The sequence below is a fragment of the Sus scrofa genome, chromosome 6 (genome assembly GCF_000003025.6).
Source record: "Sus scrofa isolate TJ Tabasco breed Duroc chromosome 6, Sscrofa11.1, whole genome shotgun sequence".
Classification (NCBI taxonomy): Eukaryota; Metazoa; Chordata; class Mammalia; order Artiodactyla; family Suidae; genus Sus; species Sus scrofa.
Window position 1 is genome coordinate 117,480,885 of NC_010448.4, and position 22,117 is coordinate 117,503,001.

At 38.7% G+C, this 22,117-nt stretch overlaps 1 protein-coding gene across 1 annotated transcript in view; it reads left to right on the forward strand.

The window, feature by feature from the left end:
- The window catches only part of ASXL3 (additional sex combs like 3, transcriptional regulator), a 184,413-nt gene that overhangs the window by 146,708 nt on the left and 15,588 nt on the right, over nucleotides 1-22,117 (forward strand). The window contains 1 exon segment of the mRNA XM_021096220.1: nucleotides 21,763-21,859. Within this exon segment, the coding sequence (XP_020951879.1) occupies nucleotides 21,763-21,859 (97 nt within the window).

The following is a 22,117-nucleotide window of genomic DNA, read 5'->3' on the forward strand; positions in this document are numbered from 1 at the left end:
CCCTACTTATTTAGATATGTATCTATTGGTGAAAACCTTTTTTTCCCATTCAAACATGAGAGATTTATGTATCAGATTATTGCCTTTTACCATAAAAGAAATATATGGATTTTCAGTTTACTTGAGCATATGATATTTTGATTCTTTCTTTACTTGAATATTTAGGGAGTTTTGTTTGGTTTATTGTTTTGGGAAAAACATTTTTACCAAATCTTTATGAACCATCTATAAAAATTTATGGTAAAATAAATGTATATGTAAAATACTGTCTTATGTATATTATTGTATTATTTAATGCTGTTTTAAAATATTCTTTTTTTTGTTTTTCCAGATTTATTATTTCATTTAGATTTTCTATTTTATTTCCTGTATTTTAGCCCAGGAGAGCAATTTTGGCGTTTTAGAATCAATGTAGATACCATGTTTTTTCTTGATTTCTAAATTAAGTAAATTACATCTTATTTGGTAAACAGATGTTTGAATTTATTTTATTGCCATATTTTGCTATTCCTTTTGGAGCAATAAAATTATTTTTTAAATTTCTAATGTCAATGGCACTCACATTTGCTCCTTTTTTTGCCTTTATATGTAAATGTCGTGAATATTCTTTCTATTTAATTTTTTGCTTTGATTTGTGCCATGTGTCTCAAATTGGCTCTCAAAATATATATGATTTTCTTCCAAATTTAGTTTGGCTCCCCTGTCCTAATTGTGTACAGTATTTATATAACTGCATTTGATTCCTCTTTATGAAGTAAGAACCATATCATGAAGTTTCCAAACTCCCAAATGACTGATTGTTTACTTGTTATTATCTAATGAGATGGAAACATTTTTCAGTTGTTAGGATAATGAATTGTGTCACTGGTAACTGATTTTTAAAACAGCTTGGAATTTTAAAAGCCATTCTTCCTTTTTATCATTTGAATACAGTTTGGTGGTTGAGTTGATTGCATGTAGGTCATATGTGTCCCCTGGGTGAGAGCATATGGTGTGATTAGATCACTCTGCATTTGAGGTGGGGCTGGGGGTCTGTGGGTATCCCTTGCAGAGGCAATTCTGCATTTTTACAATATTGCTTCCCTAATTGTCTCTCCATGTTCCCATATTCTCACGTTTTTGGTCTAGTCATTTGTATATTGTTCAGCAATTCAAAACTTCTGTTAAAAGATTAAAATTCTATCCATTCCAGTTGCTGGAAAAATAGTAATACAGTCACACAATATGCAGTCCTTATTTTCTTACATTTTCATACTATATGAAATTAATTCATTTCACATACTCCTGCATTTTCTAGTTAATGGACAATACATTATTCTTGAGGCATTATTTGCTTACTTGGATGAGATATGGAATTAAAGGGAAAACAGATAATGTTTTCGAAAACTTTGAGAACTGTTGTTGATCCTGCAATTGCTATAATTTTGCCAAATTTCTCATATTCCTCTTTAAGTTGTATCTGTTCATAGTGGTTAATCATAAACTATGATTTTGGCTCTTTATTTTCTACTTCATGTACTTATGGCGAGATGGTCACATTAGGGATTCGCCCTTTGTTAATGACAGAAAAAGAATATGGCTGATGACTTCTTTCACATTTAAAGAAGCATCGTATTATAGTATTAAAGTCTAAATGATTGTTTAGACTTTACGTTGACACACCTATGTAAGATTGGTGTTCATGAAGATTAAGGGGCTAGTAGACCTGAACATTGAGATGAGAAACATGGAAGAATTTAGTTCATGAGGGAAAGAGCCAGTCATTTGGCATGCTTTCGTATTTCAGAATGCTTTCCTGTTTCACCTGTTGATCAGAATACTAGGTAACACAGTGAGTTTTCTTGTGACTGCTCCACAACAAATGCTCATCGGATGTTTTTTAAGCTAGTTTTCCAGGAGACTTTTTAGCTACCCAGTGTACTACAAAATTTTTGGTTCAGCACACGAAGAAAGGCTTCAGGGGTCTTTATTAAATTCCTGAGATTGTTTGCATTACATTGTGTGCATGTGTGTGCGTGAGTGCTTTTGTCTGTTTATTTCCAGGATGTGTTAGTCAAGGTAGAGGCTATGGTGCTATAACAGAGAGTTTCAGAAAAGGACAGCTTCAACATTATATTGTTTTTTTTTTTTTTTTCTCTTACATAGTATAGAGTTGTTCCATGGGGATTGGGAAGTTGTCTCCTTTAGAGGTCTTCATTCTGAGTGGTTGAAGCCGGCATGTCTGTGTTCTAGCTCAAGGATCATGGAGGGCAGGCCTACAGAAATAACAGACAAGATATGTCGTGTTTGCTCACATTCCCTTGTTGAGAACTTAGGCTCATGGCTACATCTAAGTGCAAGAGAGTCTCTAATGCTGCTGAAACTCATTCTGTCTGCAATGATGGACAGAATGGATGCTGGGAAATGAGTAGCCTGCCACACTGAGTTTTCATCTGTAGTTTCATCCCTAGTTTTCATCAAATATAGAAAAGGCATTGTGAACCCAAAACATTTAAGACCACTGATGTAAAGTTCTAAGAAGCAATGACCCTGTTTTAAAGTGCATATTTCATACTGTCTTAAAAATCTCAAAAAGAATTTTCCCACACACACATTTTTAAATCTATAAATTATATATTGTGATTACAGTATACAAGAGAAATAAACAGAAATTATTAGTAGTAAGCCCTTATGTGTTCCAGTATGTAAACAGGCATGAGATCTGGGAAGCCATGGGGGGTGGGTGTGCGTAGAATAATGCACATCTACATAGAATGACTTGCCGTGCTTGCCATGGCTAGTTGGAGATACAGGTACAGCAGACTGTCCATAGAAGGTTGAAGTTAACTTTAATAACTCAATTTTCCATGAACAACTTTCATAAAAGTTCCGAACTGCAGTTTTCTCTCAAAATACACATTCAGTGCATTCCAAGAAAGAAAACTCAGTAGATAACAAAACCCATGTAAAACAGATGGTGTTATAGTCTGGGCTTGGACCATCATAGCAAGTGTTTTCCTTGCATGCAAGTCCCTTAAGACATGTGCAATGCACTTCTCCATCCTGCAAGTGTGGGCCCATTTCTGGGCCTCTGTATCTTTATAAAGGCTGGGAATGTCCCTATAAGTGGGAACATACCCATCCCACCCACCCCTGCAACTTACACACTTCAAGTAGCATTTCTTATTTTTAGAAAGCTTTTCCCTTAGGTGTCATCCTTGTCTCTTGCTCTTGTGGTTCTTCAGCAGTAATCCAGAACTCACAGACCCTCCGGTCCTTTTCATCACAGGTTTTAGGACAGCCACATTCAAGGATTAAGACTGTCTTCAAGGCAGTTGGCCACAAGCTCATGGAATCATGCCACTCATTGAGTTGTCAGCATCTACCTTCTTCTGTGCTTCATTTCACCCTATTATTTATTTTCTTGGCTGCACCCACAGCATAAGAATGTTCCCAGGCCAGAGAGTGAACATATATATGTTAGAGCAGTAACCAGAACTACAACAGTGACAACACTGAATCCTTAACTCACTGAGCCATCAGGGAACTCCTCACCCTATTTTCTTTAACAGGTGTTTCTTTAGGCTTGATCTGAGAGGTCATTTTTTCCCCTTTAGTCTACCTATGGTGTAGAACATTGGGTCTGGAAGAAACATTAGAGGTCTTCTATTTTAATCACTTAATTTCACAAACCTTGTAAATGAGTTTCATATGGTTACAGTAACTTGCCTAAGAACATATGGTTAGCTCCAACTCTACAAGAGGCCAATTATTGCTCCCATATTTCCCTTGAGAAGCAAGCATCCTTTTTATTCTGTCCAGGTTTTCCCTAACTCAGCTTTAGACCACAGCTCATTTCCTGAGTTGGTGATATTCTCTATACCCATGGCGTACGCGTCTCCCTGCCACTCCTCTCACCTGTCTATCCCATCCTCCTCATCCTGGTCCTTTTTTTCTGTATGGTTCACATTGACTTATACTGGAAGGATCCATGTCAGCTCTACTCTATTTCCTTTTCCTTAAGTTTGCTTATTAGTGTTTAATTCATTTCTTTGTAGGGGCCTTTCCAATCCCCTTTTCTATGTTTTGGTTACTCTTTAGTTAAAATTTATGGTTGGAAAAGCTCTTTACTAGGAAATAAGTTGAGTGCACAGCTTGAAGTTCACTGAGCTTAAATGAAGGAGGAGGGTTCTTCCCCTTGGGAGAAGGTCCCTCTCTCCCTTCCCTCAGCACACCCCCTCCCCCAAAAGTAAGTGACTTAAGACAATGGACATGAGAGTCGAGTGTCAGTGTTTCACTTGTATTCCTGCTTCCCAGTGAAGCAGTTCATGGTGTCCATACTCTGGAGCTAAATACAAACACAAAAAACCACATAGACCTCATTTTTAAAAATGAGAATATGGAGGAAATGAATTTGACTAGCATCCATGAGGATGTAGGTTCGATCCCTGACCTTGCTTGGTGGGTTAAGGGTCGCATTGCCCTGAGCTATGGTATAGGTCACAGATGTGGCTTGGATTCTGAGTTGCTGTGGCTGTGGCATAGGCCAGCAGATACAGCTCCAATTCAACCCCTAGCCTGGGAACCTCCATATGACAAAGGTGCATCCCTAAAAAGACAAAAAAAATAAGAACACTTGGTTTACATAGAGGAAATACCCAATAGCATTTAAATTATATTTCTCTTTTTTGCATAGATTTTATTTTATTTATTTAAAAAATTTATTGTAGTTGATTTACAATGTTCTATCAATTTCTGCTGTACAGCAAAATGACCCAGTTACACAATCTTTTCTCATATTATCCTCCATTGTGTTTCATCACAAGTGGTTAGATATAGTTCCCTGTGCTACACAGCAGTGAATTATATTTCAATGGCAATTTTGTAAGAATGATGAGAACATGGTTCACAAAGTCCATTTTTGTCCTTTTTTGCTTTTTAGGGCCAAACCTTTGGCATATGGAAGTTTTCAGGCTAGGGGCCAAATCGGAGCTACAGCTGCTGGCCTACACCACAGCCACAGCAATGCTAGATCCAAGCTGCATCTGCAGCCTACACCACAGCTCAAGGCAATGCCAGATCCTTAACCCACTGAGCGAAGCCAGAGATCACACCCGCATCTTCATGGATACTGGTTGGGTTCACTTCTGCTGAACCATCATGAGAACTCCCACAAAGTCCATTTTTTGTTCTGGTCTTTGACAATAGGGTGAGAGTTCAATGAATTGGAATTTTGAAGATTTTGTCCATTGAGGGATAGAGTAATGGAGTCTAGCTCTGTGATTCTTGAGTGTGCTGACTTGCTATACTTTAGATACCATAAGGTGGCCTTTGCTATGGTGAACACCTTCCACACAACAGCATTCCCACAGAATATTCTATGGGGAGCAGAGCTCTGAGCTTTCAGGAATTTGAGAAAGGCTACACTCCTTGGCATAGGAAAGGCTCCAAACCTTTGTAATAAAGAAAATTGTTGAGGCGTTTCCGTCATCGTGGCTCATCAGAAACAAACCTGACTGGTATCCATGAGGATGCATGTACGATCCCTGGCTTTGCTCAGTGGGTTAAGGAGCAAACTCATTGCTGTGAGTTGTGGTGTAGGTTGCAGATATGGCTCTGATCCTGCATGGCTATGCCTGTGGTGTAGGCTAGCAGCTACAGCTCTGATTCGACCCCTTGCCTGGAAACCTTCATATGCTGTGGGTACAGTTTTCAAAAGACACACACACAAAAAAAAAAAAGAAAAAGAAAAATTGTTGAACTTTGTGTAAACAAAATTATTTGGCCATAAAATCGTTTATTTCCCTAGAAATGTCTCAAGGCTTAGATCATGGAATGTATTTGGGGACATGAAGAAGTAAAGGAATGGAGGTTAGGCATGTCACTCTCTGTGACAGCAGTAATTCAGATACCAGGGATGGATGGGCAGTCTCTGTTGTTAACACAAGGAGAGTTGTGTGTCTTAGGATGTTCATTTAGGTGCTTGCTGTCAATTTGACGTAGATGGCATGTTTGGCATTTTGTTTGGAAAATTTAAAGGTTGGCTTCATCTTATCTTTATGAACTCTACCCTTATAATGTGCTGTAAGTTGAAGTACTGGCTTGTTATTAATTTGCATTGCAGTCCAACTTTTTTCATGGTCTTTGGCTTTCTTTGCAAATGGCATTTCTTTCTCCAGCGAACTGCACACTCTCTTCAAAGTGGAAAATGATTGCTCAGTGTAATACTTTCTAGTTGTATTCGTTTGGTCTTGCTCAGGTTGCAAGAAATCAAAATCTGCTGGGGGGGGGCGTTTAAGTAATTTCAGGGGAGGCAGAAGGAGTTAAATACATAGACCTCTCTGTTCCTTTGCTATGTGATCTTGGGATATCTTGGTGCCTCTCAAGACATCTCATGGTATTTCAGACCTCATCTCTTTCCCTGAAACTGGAAGGAGGTGATTAATTGATTATCTTAAGTCATAGAATGTCTCTCTGTGACAGCTTTGTCTCTGAAACTGATCTCTGGGCCAAGCAGCCCTGACCCACACAGTGGGAGTGATACTGCTCAAGGTTAGGGAAAGGGGCCAATTTCTCAGAAGGGACTAGTAGCGCTCACATGACCAGCCAGCACTAAGGCAGCAATGCCTGGCTAGTACACTAGACTCTCCAGCTTGGATAACTAGTTTCCAAATGTTGCTTCTTAGATACCATGGTTTCTATGTTCAAGTGATGTAAACTTAAAAAGGACATACTTGAGAATTCCCAGACTTAAAAGATCACAAACTAAGCACTTAATAAATGATGGTTAGTATTATTATGTATTAATCTTTACAAATTTTCACTCCTCACCAGGTAGTATATTGGGTTCTCTACATTTATTATTTCTGATGCATGTAACAGCTTTGCAAGAATGTTCACTTTTCCCTTTCGAATAATGAGACAAACAGAGACTGGAAACTGTTAAGAAATCGGAGCATCTTCAGACAGCTGTGAAAATGTAGAACTAGGATCAACAGCCCACTTTTCTAACTTTAAATCCAGCCCTCTTTCCACTGTGACATTCTGGGTTGCTTACCTAAGGAGACTAACAGGGAACATCTTTGCACATATCAGAGGTTTGTTTTTATTGTTTTGTTTTATTCTATTTTAATTCATTAAAGGATGTTGGAGGAACACAATACACATAAAATTTAAATTCATTTTCTGTTTTGTGCACAACTGATGGATTTAATTTGAAAATATACATTGTTCACACTTGGGAATGTTGTGTTATAGTAGCACAACTGTGGTATTGGTAACATCCTAGGTGAAAGCTGAAGTCCATTGTCTGTTTTTTTTATTTTTTTCTCTTTATTACTTTGCATCAAACGCAATAGCTAGGAGTTCCCTTGTGGCACAGTGGATTAAGCATCCGGTGTTGTTACTGCAGTGGCTCGCCTTGCTGCTGTGGCTGTGGTTCAGTCCATGGCCTAGGAACTTCCACATGCCTCACGTGCAGCCAGAACAACTAAAAACAAACCAAAAAACCAGCAACAAAAAGTAGTTCCTGCTCTCTGTAAGTTCCTTATAAAATCAGTTGTTTATACACCCTCACAAAACTATCTTTTTGGTACCATCAGCAAAAGACTGGATAGGTTACACAGGTGTATCAAATAATGATACAACTAAACCACAACAGAATTATTATAATCTACCATATTTATTAAGTACCTACTTTGTGCCGGAATGCCAATCCCTGCCTTCATGGAAATTACAGTTTGCTCTTTCTTTATAATATATCTTCTTTGATAATGCTGCTTTGAGTCTTATATTCTCTCCTCCTATCCCCTATACACAGATACACACAGGGATATGTGTGCACGCACGCACACGCACACACACACACACAGAGCCATCAGCAGATGATTTTCTCTCAAAAGATAAAAAAGAAACAATCAAATGAGTTTCCTTTACTTCCCTGGTATTAGTTCTCTGTGCTGTGTAACAAATTACCACAAATTTAGTGGCTTAAAATGGTACTTATATGTTATCTCACAGTTCCATAGGTAAAATGCAGGGCGCAATTTAGCTGATTTCTCTATTCAGAGTTTCATCAGGCTGAAATCAGGGTCTTGGATGGCTGTGTTCTCCTTGGCAGTTTGGGATCCTCTTCCAAGTGTATTCAAATTGCTGGCAGAATCCACCTCCTTATCAGCTGTAGGGCTGAAGCACTCAGCTCTTAGAGGCCACCTCTCTCCATAGGCAGTTCACAATATGTTTTTGTTTGTTTTTTTTTTTGTTGTTGCCTTTTAGGGCTGCACCTGCGGCATGTGGAGGTTCCCAGACTAGGGGTCAAACCTGAGCTACAGCTGCTGGCCTACACCACAGCCCCAGCGATGCCAGATCCAAACCACGTCTGCAACCTACACCACAGCTCACAGCAATGCCCAATCCTTAACCCAATGAGTGAGGCCAGGGATTGAACCTGCAACCTCATAGTTCCTAGTGTGATTCATTTCCACTGCGCCACGATGGGAACTCCATTAGTCAAACCATTTTACATATGTTTATTGATTTAATCCTCACAGAAACTCAATGAAGTAACTAGCTTGTTAACCTTGGTTTACAAGTGATGAAACTGACACATATAAAGGTGGATCCTTCTCAGCTGAGAATATCCATTAAAAAAAAGTAAACATGCACAAACAACAACAAAAAATCTTGATGTTGCATATTCCTGCAGCTACCACACTCTCCATTTCTCTTCATAACAGGGTTCTTTACTCTCCTTTCAGAGTTCCGATGACTTCGTTTGTACTTACCCCAGGGCTTTCCCCTCCTCATCCTTCACACACATCTCTGCCTAGAAATTAATACCTCAGAGAATCCTTCCTATGCACCCAGAACATATGCACCTAGAACACTCCCTCATTGTACAGGTTGCTTTCATTTCCGGGGCCGTAACATAATTTGTGATTATAACTGTATAGGACAGAGACCTATCTTTCTGTTTATTGTTTTTTCCAAGATCCTAGTACATAAAGATTTTGAGTAGAAGGATGAATGCCAGCATGTTAGTTAAAGGAAGCCCCATGGTATAATAGAAGAGGTATTATATTGTGGGGTCAAATCCTGTTCCATTACTTACCTGCCTTTGTGGTTGTAGGTACTAAATTAATTATAGTTAATATTACAGTTAAACATTATAGTTAACCCTGACCAGTAGTGTGGATCAGACCATTGTTTAACTGGGAGCAACCTTCAGGTGTAGAAATTAACAGACTACAAAGGGGAAATGAAAGGCATAGTTGGACTGAGGCTTGGGAATTCTTATAGCATCTTTTACTTCTCTGGGTACTTATACTATTACAATGAACATGACTTCTTTACTGTCCCATCTGCCGGTCCATTTCACAGTTCCTGGCAAGTAGTAGCTGCTTATGAAATATTTGTTAAAGAAATGAATGACTAATAGATAATCACTTCAACACAGCTGTTCAGTGTATTACAAGTGGAAACAGTGATTCATTGATTCCCACTACAGTATAACAGAACCTTATTTATCTATACAAGAACATGAGCTGGATTTTCACTAAATAAAGCATTAGTATTCTGTGGTTACACTGGAAGTTTATTTTGTTTATTTTCTCCCACAGAGGGAACATTGATGAAAATACAATTATATGAGAGAACTTCTTTTAAAATAGACATGCATTCTCATAGTTGCTAAAATGTGTTCAATTTTTATTTATCTGTATTGGGCCCCCCCAAAAAAATCGCTTCTCATCAAGGCCTACCACATTGCCCCAATATTTAGCCAGATGTTGTTTTTTTTTTCCCCACTGTACAGCAAGGGGATCAAGTTATTCTTACATGTATACATTTTTCCCCCACCTTTTGTTCTGTTGCATTATGAGTATCTAGACATAGTTCTCAATGCTACTCAGCAAGATCTCCTTGTAAATCTATTCTAAGTTGTGTCTGATAAGCCCAAGCTCCTGATCCCTCCCACTCCCTCCCTCTCCCATCAGGAAGCCACAAGTCTATTTTCCAAGTCCATGATTTTCTTTTCTGAGGAGATGTTCATTTGTGCTGGGTATTAGATTCCAGGTATAAGTGATATCATATGGTATTTGTCTTTGTCTTTCTGACTAATGAACTATAAACATCAAAACATATTTCTTGGGAGTTCCCATTGTGGCTCAGCAGAAACAAATCTGACTAGGATCCATGAGGATACAGGTTCTATCCCTGGCCTTACTTAGCGGGTTAAGGATCTGGCATTGCCCTGAGCTGTGATGTAGGTCACAGACTTGGCTCAGATCTGGCATTGCTATGGCTGTGGTGTAGGGGGGCAGCTCCAGCTCTGATTCGACCAGGAGCCTAGGAACCTCCATATGCCATGGGTGCAGCCCTAAAAAGACAAAAAACAAACAAACAAACAAAACAACTTCTCTGGTTTTGAGAGGTTGATTAATTAGAGCTTGATCTCTCCATGACTTGATGTCTGTCTTTAAATGTCTTTATTTCATTATTTTAACCTATTTCACCATAAGCCTGTGTAGGATACTGAAGCATTAGAGATACCATAGCACTTTGAATAGAGATTCCTTCCTTTGAAATTTAAAACAGAATGATTCTTATGAAAGTGGCAGAAGGTAAAAGTATAAAACAATGTCATTAGAAAGTGATTTTTGTTTTTAATATTTTATAGAAGATTAAGGTTAATCCCATGTAAGCAATGGAAACTCAATAATTGAAGCCTTTTAAGAAAATAAAAATCAAGATTCTTATTTCATATGTTTTTAACGTCATATATATTCCTCAAGTGTCGATGCTCTGACTGTATATGCTGAAATTCATAGCAGTAGTTATAAGAAAACATTTTTCTCTTATTTCTAGGAAATTCCTTTTTTTCTATAAACTGGGGCCTGAGAAATTACTTGTAGCAGGCCTTACTCTAGGGAATGGCCTTCCCAACCTCCAACTGAAGACCTTCACAGCATACTTGGAGGCTTGGGCGAGTGTCTGGTGGAAAGGAGCTCCCATTCTAAAGGAAATTGTTATCTTAGCCAAGTGGTTGAATTGTTTACAGATTGTGTTTCCAGAGGAAGAAGAAATTGAAGAAACCTGTGTGTGTGTATATATATATATATATATATATATATATATATATATACACATACATACACACACACACACACACACGCACAGGTATGTATGTTCAGATAATAAATAGATACACACATAACACACATATGTATATATGTACAGATAGTAGATATACACACTTATGTTTATATGTATCTTTATATAATTTTTATTTTTTCCATTACAGTGTTCTGCCAGTTTTCTACTGTACAGCATGGTGACCCAGTTACACATATATGTATATATTCTTTTTTCTCACATTATCATGCTCCATCATAAGTAACTGACATAGTTCCCAGTGCTACACAGCAGGATCTCATTGCTAATCCATTCCAAAGGCAATAGTCTGCATCTATTAACCCCAAGCTCCTAATCCATCCCTCCTCCTCCCCCTTGGCAACTACAAGTCTGTTCTCCAAGTCCATGGTTTTCTTTTCTGTGGAAAGGTTCATTTGTGCCATGTATTAAATTCCAGATATAAGTGATATCATGTAGTATTAGTCATTCTCTTTCTGATTTTATATGTTTCTTTAAATGAGAATGTGATAATCAATTCCCACAAGACTAGCTGATATTTTGTTGTAATCTTCTTTGGTTTTCAAAGCCCTTTGCAATTTACATATTCACACATCTCATTTCATAACTAAATGTTACCTGCTGCTCTGCCTCAGGACTTTATTCCAGTTAAGAATTATACCTGCCACCATCCTACGTACAGTGACTCTTTCATCCCCAGATTCTTGCCTGCTGAACATCACACCTTGTGGTTTCAGTCCTAGTGCTCAGCAGTGGTCCCCAGAGCAGTAAGTAGTAGGAAGAAAAGGAATCACCTGGATTCAGAAGAGAGGCTTTTATTATAAAATCAACTTTAATGGCCTATCATGACAGTAATAACACAAAAAATCTTCTGCTTTGCTGTCTAAATGATTTTGGGGGCTAATATTTTCTGTGATTTTAGATTAGCTAATTCCATGCACAATTATTTAACCACTATGAAGAACAGTATGGAGGTACCTTAGAAAACTATACATAGAACTACCATATGACCCAGCAACCCCACTCTTGGGCACATATTTTGACAAAACTTTCCTTAAAAAAGACACATGCACCCTCATTTTCATTGCAGCACCTTTCACAATATCCAAAACATGGAAACAACCCAAATGTCCATTGACAGATGATTGGATTAGGAAGATGTGGTATGTATACACAATGGAATACTACTCAGCCATAAAAAGAACAAAATAATGCCATTTACAGCAACATGGATGCAACTAGAGACTCTCATACTGAGTGAAGTGAGTCAGAAAAAGAAAGACAAATATCATATGATACCACTTATATCTGGAATCTAATACAAGGCATAAATGAACCTTTCCACAGAAAAGAATCATGGACTTGGAGAATAGACTTGTAGTTGCCAAGGGAGAGAGAGAGGGATAGATGGAGAGTGTGGGGTTAACAGTGCATACTGTTGCCTTTAGAATGGATTAGCAATGAGATCCTGCTGTGTAGCAATGGGAACTGTGTCTAGTCACCTATGATGGAACATGATGATGTGAGAAAAAAGAATCTATATATGTATGTGTAACTGGGTCACAATGCTATATAGTAGAAAAAAAATAATGTATTGGGGAAATAATAGAGTGGAGATAAAAATGGTATTGCATTTTTTCTTTAATCTTCATGTAGTTCCAGATAGTCTTAATTACAACTTTATAATGACAGTCTCTATTTATTTAAATAAAAGTTGTTATATATATATATATATATTTTTTTGGCCACACCAGCAGCATGAGGAAGATCCCAAGCAAGGGATCAAATGTGCACCACAGCAGTAACTTGAGCCACAGCAGTGATAATGCCAGATCCTTAACCCAATGAGCCACCAGGGAACTCCTATGTGCTAATATTTTGATATACTTTTTTAAAGTAATGCCAATAATTGTTTCCTGCAATGGGCTTTGAAATTGAGATTGCTTAGGATTATAACATAATCCTTTAATTAGTTTCTCTATTTTATTTATTTTGAATATTTGATTTTTGCAATGCATTGAAAATTATCCCGTGTCCAGATCTTAGAAATTTTCATTCATTTGCTTAACAAGGATTTAATATCTAGTGTGTGCAAATTCATTGTGCTAGATTTATCTCATTTGACTGCTTCTAACATGATACTTTCACAACTTTTAATGCATCATTTCCCAAACTATAGTCTGGAGAACACTTTTACATATTCCATGAGATATTGGTAATTGTTCTTTTTCTTTTTTTTGTCTTTTTAGGGCTGCACCCACAGCATATGGAAGTTTCCAGGCTAGGGGTCGAATTAGCTGCAGCTGTGGGCCTGTGCCACAGCCACAACAATGCCAGATCCGAGGCATACCTTTGACCTTCACTGCAGCTTACGGCAGTGCCAGATCCTTAACCTGCTCAGTGGGGCCAGGGATCAAACCTGCGTCCTCATGGATACTAGTCAGGTTTATTACCACTGAGCCACAACGTGAATTCCCTAATAATTGTTCTATAAGAAGATAATAAGGTTTAAAAGTTTGGGAAATACCGCATGATAGATATATTGTTAAGGGTTTAAAATAAATTCTAGCATACTCAAGAATACTTAGTGAAGAAAACTATTTAACCATGTTTAGTATGTATAGGCCATATTTATTGAATGATGGAATCAATTCCCTTTTAGATAGATTACTCATTAAAATTATAATTTTCCATTAAAATTCCTATTTTGCAAAGCACAGTTTGGGAAATATTATCATAATGCAGTTTTAGAAAGAGCATCCAAAAGTTGTTGGCCCCATTGTCTTTACTATATCATTAATTCTTTCTCCTCTACTAGTACTATCTCTGTCAGCAGGCCTCTTTCATTTTTTTTTTGCCTAACTTTATGCTTAAAGAATTATATTTTCTTTTATGGATAAAACTTGAGCCATAGTTATATAGCTCCTGAGCTGTCTGAATCATACTTAATGGTAAGGTAAAAAATGAAAAAGTACCTTTTTGAGAGAATGAATACCCTGACTTTAATTGCTTCTGGGGTATGGAATACAAGGGTGCTGGATGCTTAATCAGGTTATAAGAGGGTCAGTCATAACAGCTTAGAGTCTACCTGCTACTTACTCTTCTGCTATTACATTCAACTCCTGGTTGGTCTGTCATGGACTAGGTTGTCTTGGCTCTGAAGACTCTATTGCTTGTTTTATTGGACATGACAGCCAGCATAGTGTACTGTACAGTGTAGATCTAAATAATGCCACATGGCTTCATAGCTATTAGCACATAGTACAGATCATCTTCTCGAAATGCTTCCTTTCCTTTCAGCTATGATAACTGTGATTTTCTTCCTACTCCTGACTGCTTTTTCTCAGTCTTCCTAACAGGATTGACTTCTGTTCATTCTTCCTATGTTGGTGTTCCTCAGGGTCCTGCTTGAAGCCATGTCCTCTTTCAGTAAATTTTTCCCGGATGTTCTCATCCATATCCATGTTTTCAGTTATACTTTCTTTGCTAACAATTATTAATCTCTGTGTTTGATTCCTTCTTCACTATTGAGCTTCTTCCCTGAGTTTAGGCTCTTGATTTATATCATCTTTACCTGGATGCATCAATGGTATTCTTATGTTGCATATCCAAAGAAATACCCATCATTTCTTTGTCCAAGACACTGCCCTTCTCTGTGCCTTTTCGTGTTCTGATGTCTGCTACCAGCATCTACCAAATTATTCAAACCCTATTCCTGGGAATCTTATGTCATGCCTTTATCTCATTCACTAGCCTCATACAGACTCACTCAGCCCCCTCATTCCTGGTTTCTGTACTTTTCCTAAATGACATGCATCTTTGACCCCACTGCCTGAATAGTCTTAAGACTTTTCATCATTTGTTTTCTGGCCTTCTCTTGGATACTTCTTGAGAAGAAGACCATGTTTCTAGTCCTGCCTTTATCCAGGGCACTTTTTATACTATGTGCAAAACGTCATATCTAAGACATTAATTTAGAATTATAACCAGCATCTCAATCCTAATTAGTTCAGAACTAATCCTCCTGCTCTCATAGTTTTCACTATTTTAATAAATGGCAATTTCATAATTTTAAGTGACAAGGCCAAAAGTCTTTGCTGTCATCCTTGCCTACTCTCTTTCTCTCCCACCACACATCCAATCCAGCATCAAGTCCTGTTGGCTCAAATTTCAGAATAAAACTAGAACCCAACCATTTCTCACCACCTCTGCAGCTGTCAACCTAGTTAAGCTACTGTCATCTAATTTATTTTTTCTGGATCATCTCAGTAACTACATACTCATGTCCCTGATGAGTCATTATGTTCTAAAACTATGCTTGTACTTCCAGTACAGTAGCGACTAGCCACCAGTAATTGTTGAACATTAGAAATACAGGTAATCTGAATTGAGGTGAATTGTAAAAATATATACTAGATATCAAAGAATTAGTATACAAAGAGAATGAAAAATATAGCATTAATAGTGTTTCACATTGATTTTATGCTGAAATAATAACATTTCAGATAAGTTGGATTAAATAAAATATGTGATTAGAATTAATTTCATATGTTTTGAGTTTTTTTGGTTTGTTTGTTTTTGGCTGTGCCTGCAGCATGTGGAAGTTCCTGGGTCGATGTTTGAACCCATGCCACAGTAGTAACCAGAGCTACAGCAGTAACAATGCCAGAACTTTAACCCACTGAGCCACCAGGGAGCTCCTCAAATGTTTCTTTTTACTTTTTCAATGTGATTATTATAAAAATTGAAATCACACATGTGGCCCAGTGCTTATATTGCTATTGGACAGCTCTTCTCTAAAGTCTTTGTTAAACACAGCAGTCAGAGCTCTCCTTTTGAAATGTCAGATCTTTTCATTTGTCAGGCCAAAAATCTCCCAAAGGCTTTCCAGCATGCTCAGGTGAACAGCCAGTCTTTACAGTGGGCTACAAGACCCAGCTTGATCCTATCTGCTTGGCTCCTGTTTCTTCTGCTTCTAAGGTCTCTCCACCTCCTCACAGTCCCCCCCGCCAACCTACCCCGGGCCTCTGCATTTACATCCATCCACTAAACACACCCCCTCACCTGGCTGCATGGCTCCTTCCTTCACATGTCTGCTTCAGTGTCCATGCTCAACAGGGTGCATTAGAGAAGCCCCTTCTGGACACACAATCTATGCTAGCTGTCTCCTTCCCCACACACACTCAGCATGCATTTTTCCATCTTATTTTAGCTTCCCTTTGAATGACACTCCCCTCATCTGTAGAATAAAGCGCAAATCACTTGGAACATCCAGGTGTCCCAATATGATTTAGCCACTTTCTGACTCTCCAGCACATGTCTCATTCTTCCTGTAAGCAGCCCAGTACCATGAATTCCAAATCGCTTGCAAGAAACCCAGACTAAGAAAAAAAGTGATAAAGAATATATTAGAAGTGCAAAGGATAATTATTAGATGTTGATAGAGTCTTGTACAGAATTAACATTCATCGAACTTCAAACATTGGATGGTATGCAAGTAGCAACCATATTTTAATCCTTTCAATTCCACTGACATCTGTCCCATAAAATATATGTTATTCAACACCAAAGGCAAGTGATATACTCGCTAATAGAGATTTAAATCTTTATAAAAGGATTTCTGTACGAATAAGTTTTCCTCTACTGCTCTTTATTTTCCTCTGCAACAATTAGCACAGTCAGAATTTTTTCTCCTTCTAATTACAAAAGAACCCTAGCTTATCAATATCGTGTTAGATACTTTGTTATAAGAGAGGGGAGGTTTTAAAATGAATGTTTCTATTGTGGGTAATCAGAAAAACAAGAATTTATAGCCCAGTGATAAATAAATAAATAAACCTTCCAGAAACATTTATTGTTCCAGATCATTAAAATGCCATGTCTTTTGGACAGTATTTCTTAAAGGCCATAAAATTAATAGTGTATTTTAAAAGTTTTATTGGCATGTATTTCCTAAGTCTCATTTGGTCCTAGTGTTTCCTTGTGCTGTCTCATTCAGGCTGGAAGTCTGGCCATTAATATTATTTTTCTGTTTCAAAAGAAAAACATTTTCCTCCAGGGCTAGCTTCCATATTCTTGAAAGTGTTTATTTCACACTGCCTTGCATTTTCATGTGCTGAAATCTTGGGACTCTGTCAGAGCTAATCTGGTTCCACTATTTCTTTGTGTCTTAAAATAATGCTGAAATTTCAATTAACAACTAATCATGCCCCCGGCCTGGCAAAATACACCAGACTAAAATCCTACATGTCAGCTACTGGAGTTAAATTTTAAATCTGTCATTTATTCAAAGCAAAGACAGTCCAATAAACATTTATTGAGTACCTACAATATAATAGGCATTGTGCACAGACACCAAATTATAAGGCACCATACGTGTCCTCAAATGTAGAAAATCTAACCTTTTCTATCCTGCCTTCCGTAAGCACACTTTAAAATCTGTGCAATAAGAATACCTCTTCCCTTTTATTCTTCCTAGGTGGCATTGCTTTTTCTCAAGGCTCCAAACCACAGGAGAGATATTGAGTCAATAGTCACAATTTCAGACTTCTTAAAGGCCTATCTTTGAGATCGACCATCTTCTTCTCCTCCTTCCTGTCTTTGCCCACCCGACTTGATAGCAGTCTCTGAAGACTTGTCCTCAAGCTCGGCTGCCTCTGACACCCACCCCACCTCCCAGAGTCATCCTGAAATATTAGTCCAGAGCCTTACCCTCCCCAGTCCTGCAGGCCTTCACCCAGTCTTGAGGTGCTCTAAATTTTTTTATCATCTTTTATGAAGGTATTTTCATTATCCTGCTAGTGACATTGTTGTGTCTGTCTTTTCCTCTCCATTCCATGCTTTTCATCACTCATAAGTCGTCTGTTTAAGAAATTTCTCTAGGCTCTTCCCAGGCGGAAGGGTTCCATTACCTAGAGCAGTGCTTCCCAGTTTCAAGGCAGACTTGGAAAAAGGCAGTAAATGTGCAGGATAGACTGAGGGGCGAGCTTGAGCCTGGAGGCCCCTAGTCTGGGGCCTTGTGCTGATTCCAACCCTGCCTCAGGTCTCAGGTTCACTTTCTGATACATCACTCTCCCCTCCATCCCCCCAGAGGATGAAGCCCAAACTCCTAGGAGTCTCCTTTGCCCCCACTGTCCTAAAGTGAATCCTGGAACAAGAACTTACGTTCAGGTAGCTTGGAAGCAGAAGTTAGGATTGGACAGTGTGAGGCCAGGAGAGGAGAAACCCTATGACCAACTAGGGAGCGAATCTACTGGGAACCCTCTGAGAAAATATGCAGAATGAGCCACAGAAGAAAACAGGAGAACGAGGCCTTTGAGCACAGGCCCATCTCTCCCATTTCCAGGCTTCATCTGTGTGACACCTCCAAGGCCTTCATGCTTCCAAGAAAGGCCTAGAGTGTTACAGGCTTGGGTAGACAGATGTTTGGATGGGTGAGCTGTTTCCCACAGCTGCTATGGAATGGGCATCACAGATGTCCAGGGAGTTGTGCCGCTGTACCACTCAGATCTTATTATGGTTCATGTTAAGTCCACTCTGTCACTAGGGCTTAAAGGAGTGGCTACTCATGGTATTTGGAAAGGGGAAGGGGAGACAAACCAAGACTTCTGACCAAGTGTTAGCAGACCAGCTGTCATCTCCACATGGGACCTCAAGCTGGTCTTGAGCTGTGATCGAGGTTCCCCATCTTCCTTCTCTGACACCGATGTCTGATTTCCCAGATGTACTGCTGGTTTGCCCAGTGATGTTTTTAATTGACATATCTGGGAGGGAGGTTGCTTCTGGTTACTAGTGAGTAGACAAAAGGATGCTGTAAACATCCACAGTGCACAGGACATGCTCCACAAGAAAGATCTACCTGGACCTAAATGACAATGGTGCCAAGGTTGAGAATCCTACCCTAGTAGAAACGATTCTTCCCTGGGAACATGGATTTCAGATCCTGCATAGTCTGGAGCTAAGGGGACAGGAAGTACACAGTCCACCAGTGGTTCTTTGGCAGTGATAGTACAAAGGTTCATTCATTCCACCTGCTGTTTCCTAGATCCATATATTCTAACTGTTGGGGGCCCAACACCAAATAGCATCCCTTGGTTCCATTCATATCCCACATTCCAGAGGGTCCTGTCCTGGAATTGTTCTGTCAAAAGATGGAAAGGCTAGGACATTTTTCCACTCATATCTTCAGGCTCTGGGACACTGGCATGGTGATGTCATCATATGTTACAGCTGTGCTGAACTCATGTGGATGGAAGAGATGTCCAAGGACCAGAGGCATCTACTGTAGGTAGGATCTCTTCAGAATATAAGGACAGAGGCTTTTTCTCCACAGCCCCTGGATTGCCAGCACTCATACAAGTCCCAGGTACAGAGGTTCATAGGAGTGGCTTAATAAATATCTGTTGAATGAAGATGATAATAATTGTGAGTAAACAGTGAGTCAATGAATGAATGGAGTCTTGCCTGAAGTTTTCCAAGTGTATTGAATATTATAGCGTGATTATCAGTATCTTCTTAGATGAGGAAATGTAAGATCTCAGATTTGTGGCTCTCTTGTAGATGTCGTGGTGGAAGCATCCAGTATATCTCACATCTGTTCCCAGTCTTTCTCTTTTCTGGATCTGATTGACCGTTACACAGTTTAGAGTAGCTAGTATAGTATTTTAGTATTATAATATGTTTAATACTTACTTTTAGAGGCAGTATTCTCCTTTGCTCCCGAATGATAGTTTAGCTGACACATTCATGAAGGCATGATTTGAGTTCAGTTTTAAAAAGAGGGACAGTATTTCAGTGGGTAAAAATGGAGTGCAGGTAAGACCACAAACCAGCAAAAATATGGCGATGAGAAATCTCTGAGTGTGTTTTCTGATAGCAGTGACTTACAGCTTAGGAGGCACAGGTGTGTATATGAACGTAAGAGGAAATCTTGGAAAATGTAATTGGAGCTATGGTTAGTCAAGCCTTTGAGTAGCAGGCTAAGACATCTTCATACCTTCATGAATGGCCCAATTACCGATTGTTTGTGATGCCCTTATTCTACAACAAGGTGCACACTCTGTACTATATGTTTTATATAAAACCATTCTGTTCAAATCCTGTTAATCTCCCAAGACCCTGTACCTGTTTCATCTCTGGCATCAAGTTCTTCCTAACCACTCACATCCACTTAGATACCCTCCCCTAACTTTGATTTTTTTTTCTTCTCTTTTCAAATTCCACTAACCTAATACTCAGAACCATTTAACTTTTTATATGTTCCATCTTTACTCCTCAACTACATCAGAAGTCAGTCAAAGGCCATGCTATTCTTTTTGCCCCCTGTGTCAGCAAGCAGAATACATGCACAGAGCAGATATAGTAAATATTTGGAAAGTTAAAAGCATCCATTTTGATTATGCTTATCTGAATCTCTCCTCCACATGAATTTTAAAAATGATATGTTTGTGGGAGTTCTCCTGTGGAGCAGCAGGTTAAGGAGATCTAGCATTGTCACTGCTGTGGCTTGAGTCGCTGCTGTGGTATAGGTTCGATCCCTGGCTCAGGAGCTTCCACATGCCATGGGTGCAGCCAAAAAAAAAAAAAAATATGTTTGAGGGAAAAGGTTAATAGCATGTAATCATCAATATTTTATTTATTTATTTATTTATTTATTTCAGTTGCACCTGCAATAAGTTCTCAGGCCAGGAATCAAATCCGAGCTGCAGCCACAACCTATGCCACAGCTGCAGCCACACAGACAACACTGGATTGTTAACCCAACATGTCACAGAGGGAAATGCAAGATTTTAGACTTTGTTGTATACCTGTTTTTTTGTGTACATCCAAAGAGGTGAGAAGAGGGATATATATGACAGTGTGGATGTATTTGTTTTAATATGTTACACCTTTTTTTTTTTTTGTCTTTTTGCCATTTCTTGGGCTGCTCCGGCAGTATATGGAGGTTCCCAGGCTAGGGGTCGAATCATTGGAGTTGTAGCCACCGGCCTACACCAGAGCCACAGCAACGCAGGATCCGAGCCGCATCTGCAACCTACACCACACTCACGGCAATGCCGGATCCTTAACCCACTGAGCAAGGCCAGGGATCAAACCTGCAACCTCATGGTCCCTAGTCGGATTCGTTAACCACTGAGGCACGACGGGAACTCCTATGTTTAAGAACTTTCTGTCCTCCAAACCTCAGACAACAAAAGAATCCAAGTGGTTATACTGAATTTCATTAGCTTTCAAAAATTCTAGAAAAGTTAATTTAAAACGCCTAATCTAAAACTGTACACCAATGTTGACTTTTAATTTGTTACCATTTAAGGCATATTAAAATGATAAAAATATAGAACTTTTTTGATTAAACCCTATACTCATCTATGTCATACTCATCATTGATAACGGAAATGCCTAATTCAGAGTTTCTTTAAATTGATGAATTTAGTCATTGTAATAGTCACTGTAAACAATGCTGTTTTCCTAGTAGGAGATTCATCTTTTGTTAGATTCCTTTCCTGCCTGCCTCCTACCCTGCTCTCTGTCTCTCTCTCTCTTTCACACACACACCCTCAGTTACGCTTCTTTCCTGCATACTTTTGCTTTGAATTATTCTTCATGGAATCTTGTTTTTGTCGGCTTATTTCCTAGATGGGAAGTGATGGAATTTTACGCCTCAGTACTTCAGCTCTAAATAATGAATTCTTTGCATATGCAGCACAAGGCTGGAAACAGCGACTGGCAGAAGGTAAATTTCTGTTTTCCATTATTATTTGACATATTTGGGTATACATACTGTACTGAGATTTGCACTTTTCTCTGATTTCCAAGTCATTCCCCACCCCCAAATGTATATTTTTGTAAAAACTCACATCCTGTTTCAAATGAATTCATTAATTCTTTTGTTGTAACATGGGGTTTTTGATGTCCAGTATTTTTTAAGAAGGCATGACGTTATCTGGAGCATAATAATAAAATTTTGACACCGCAAGATTTTCTTTGGAGT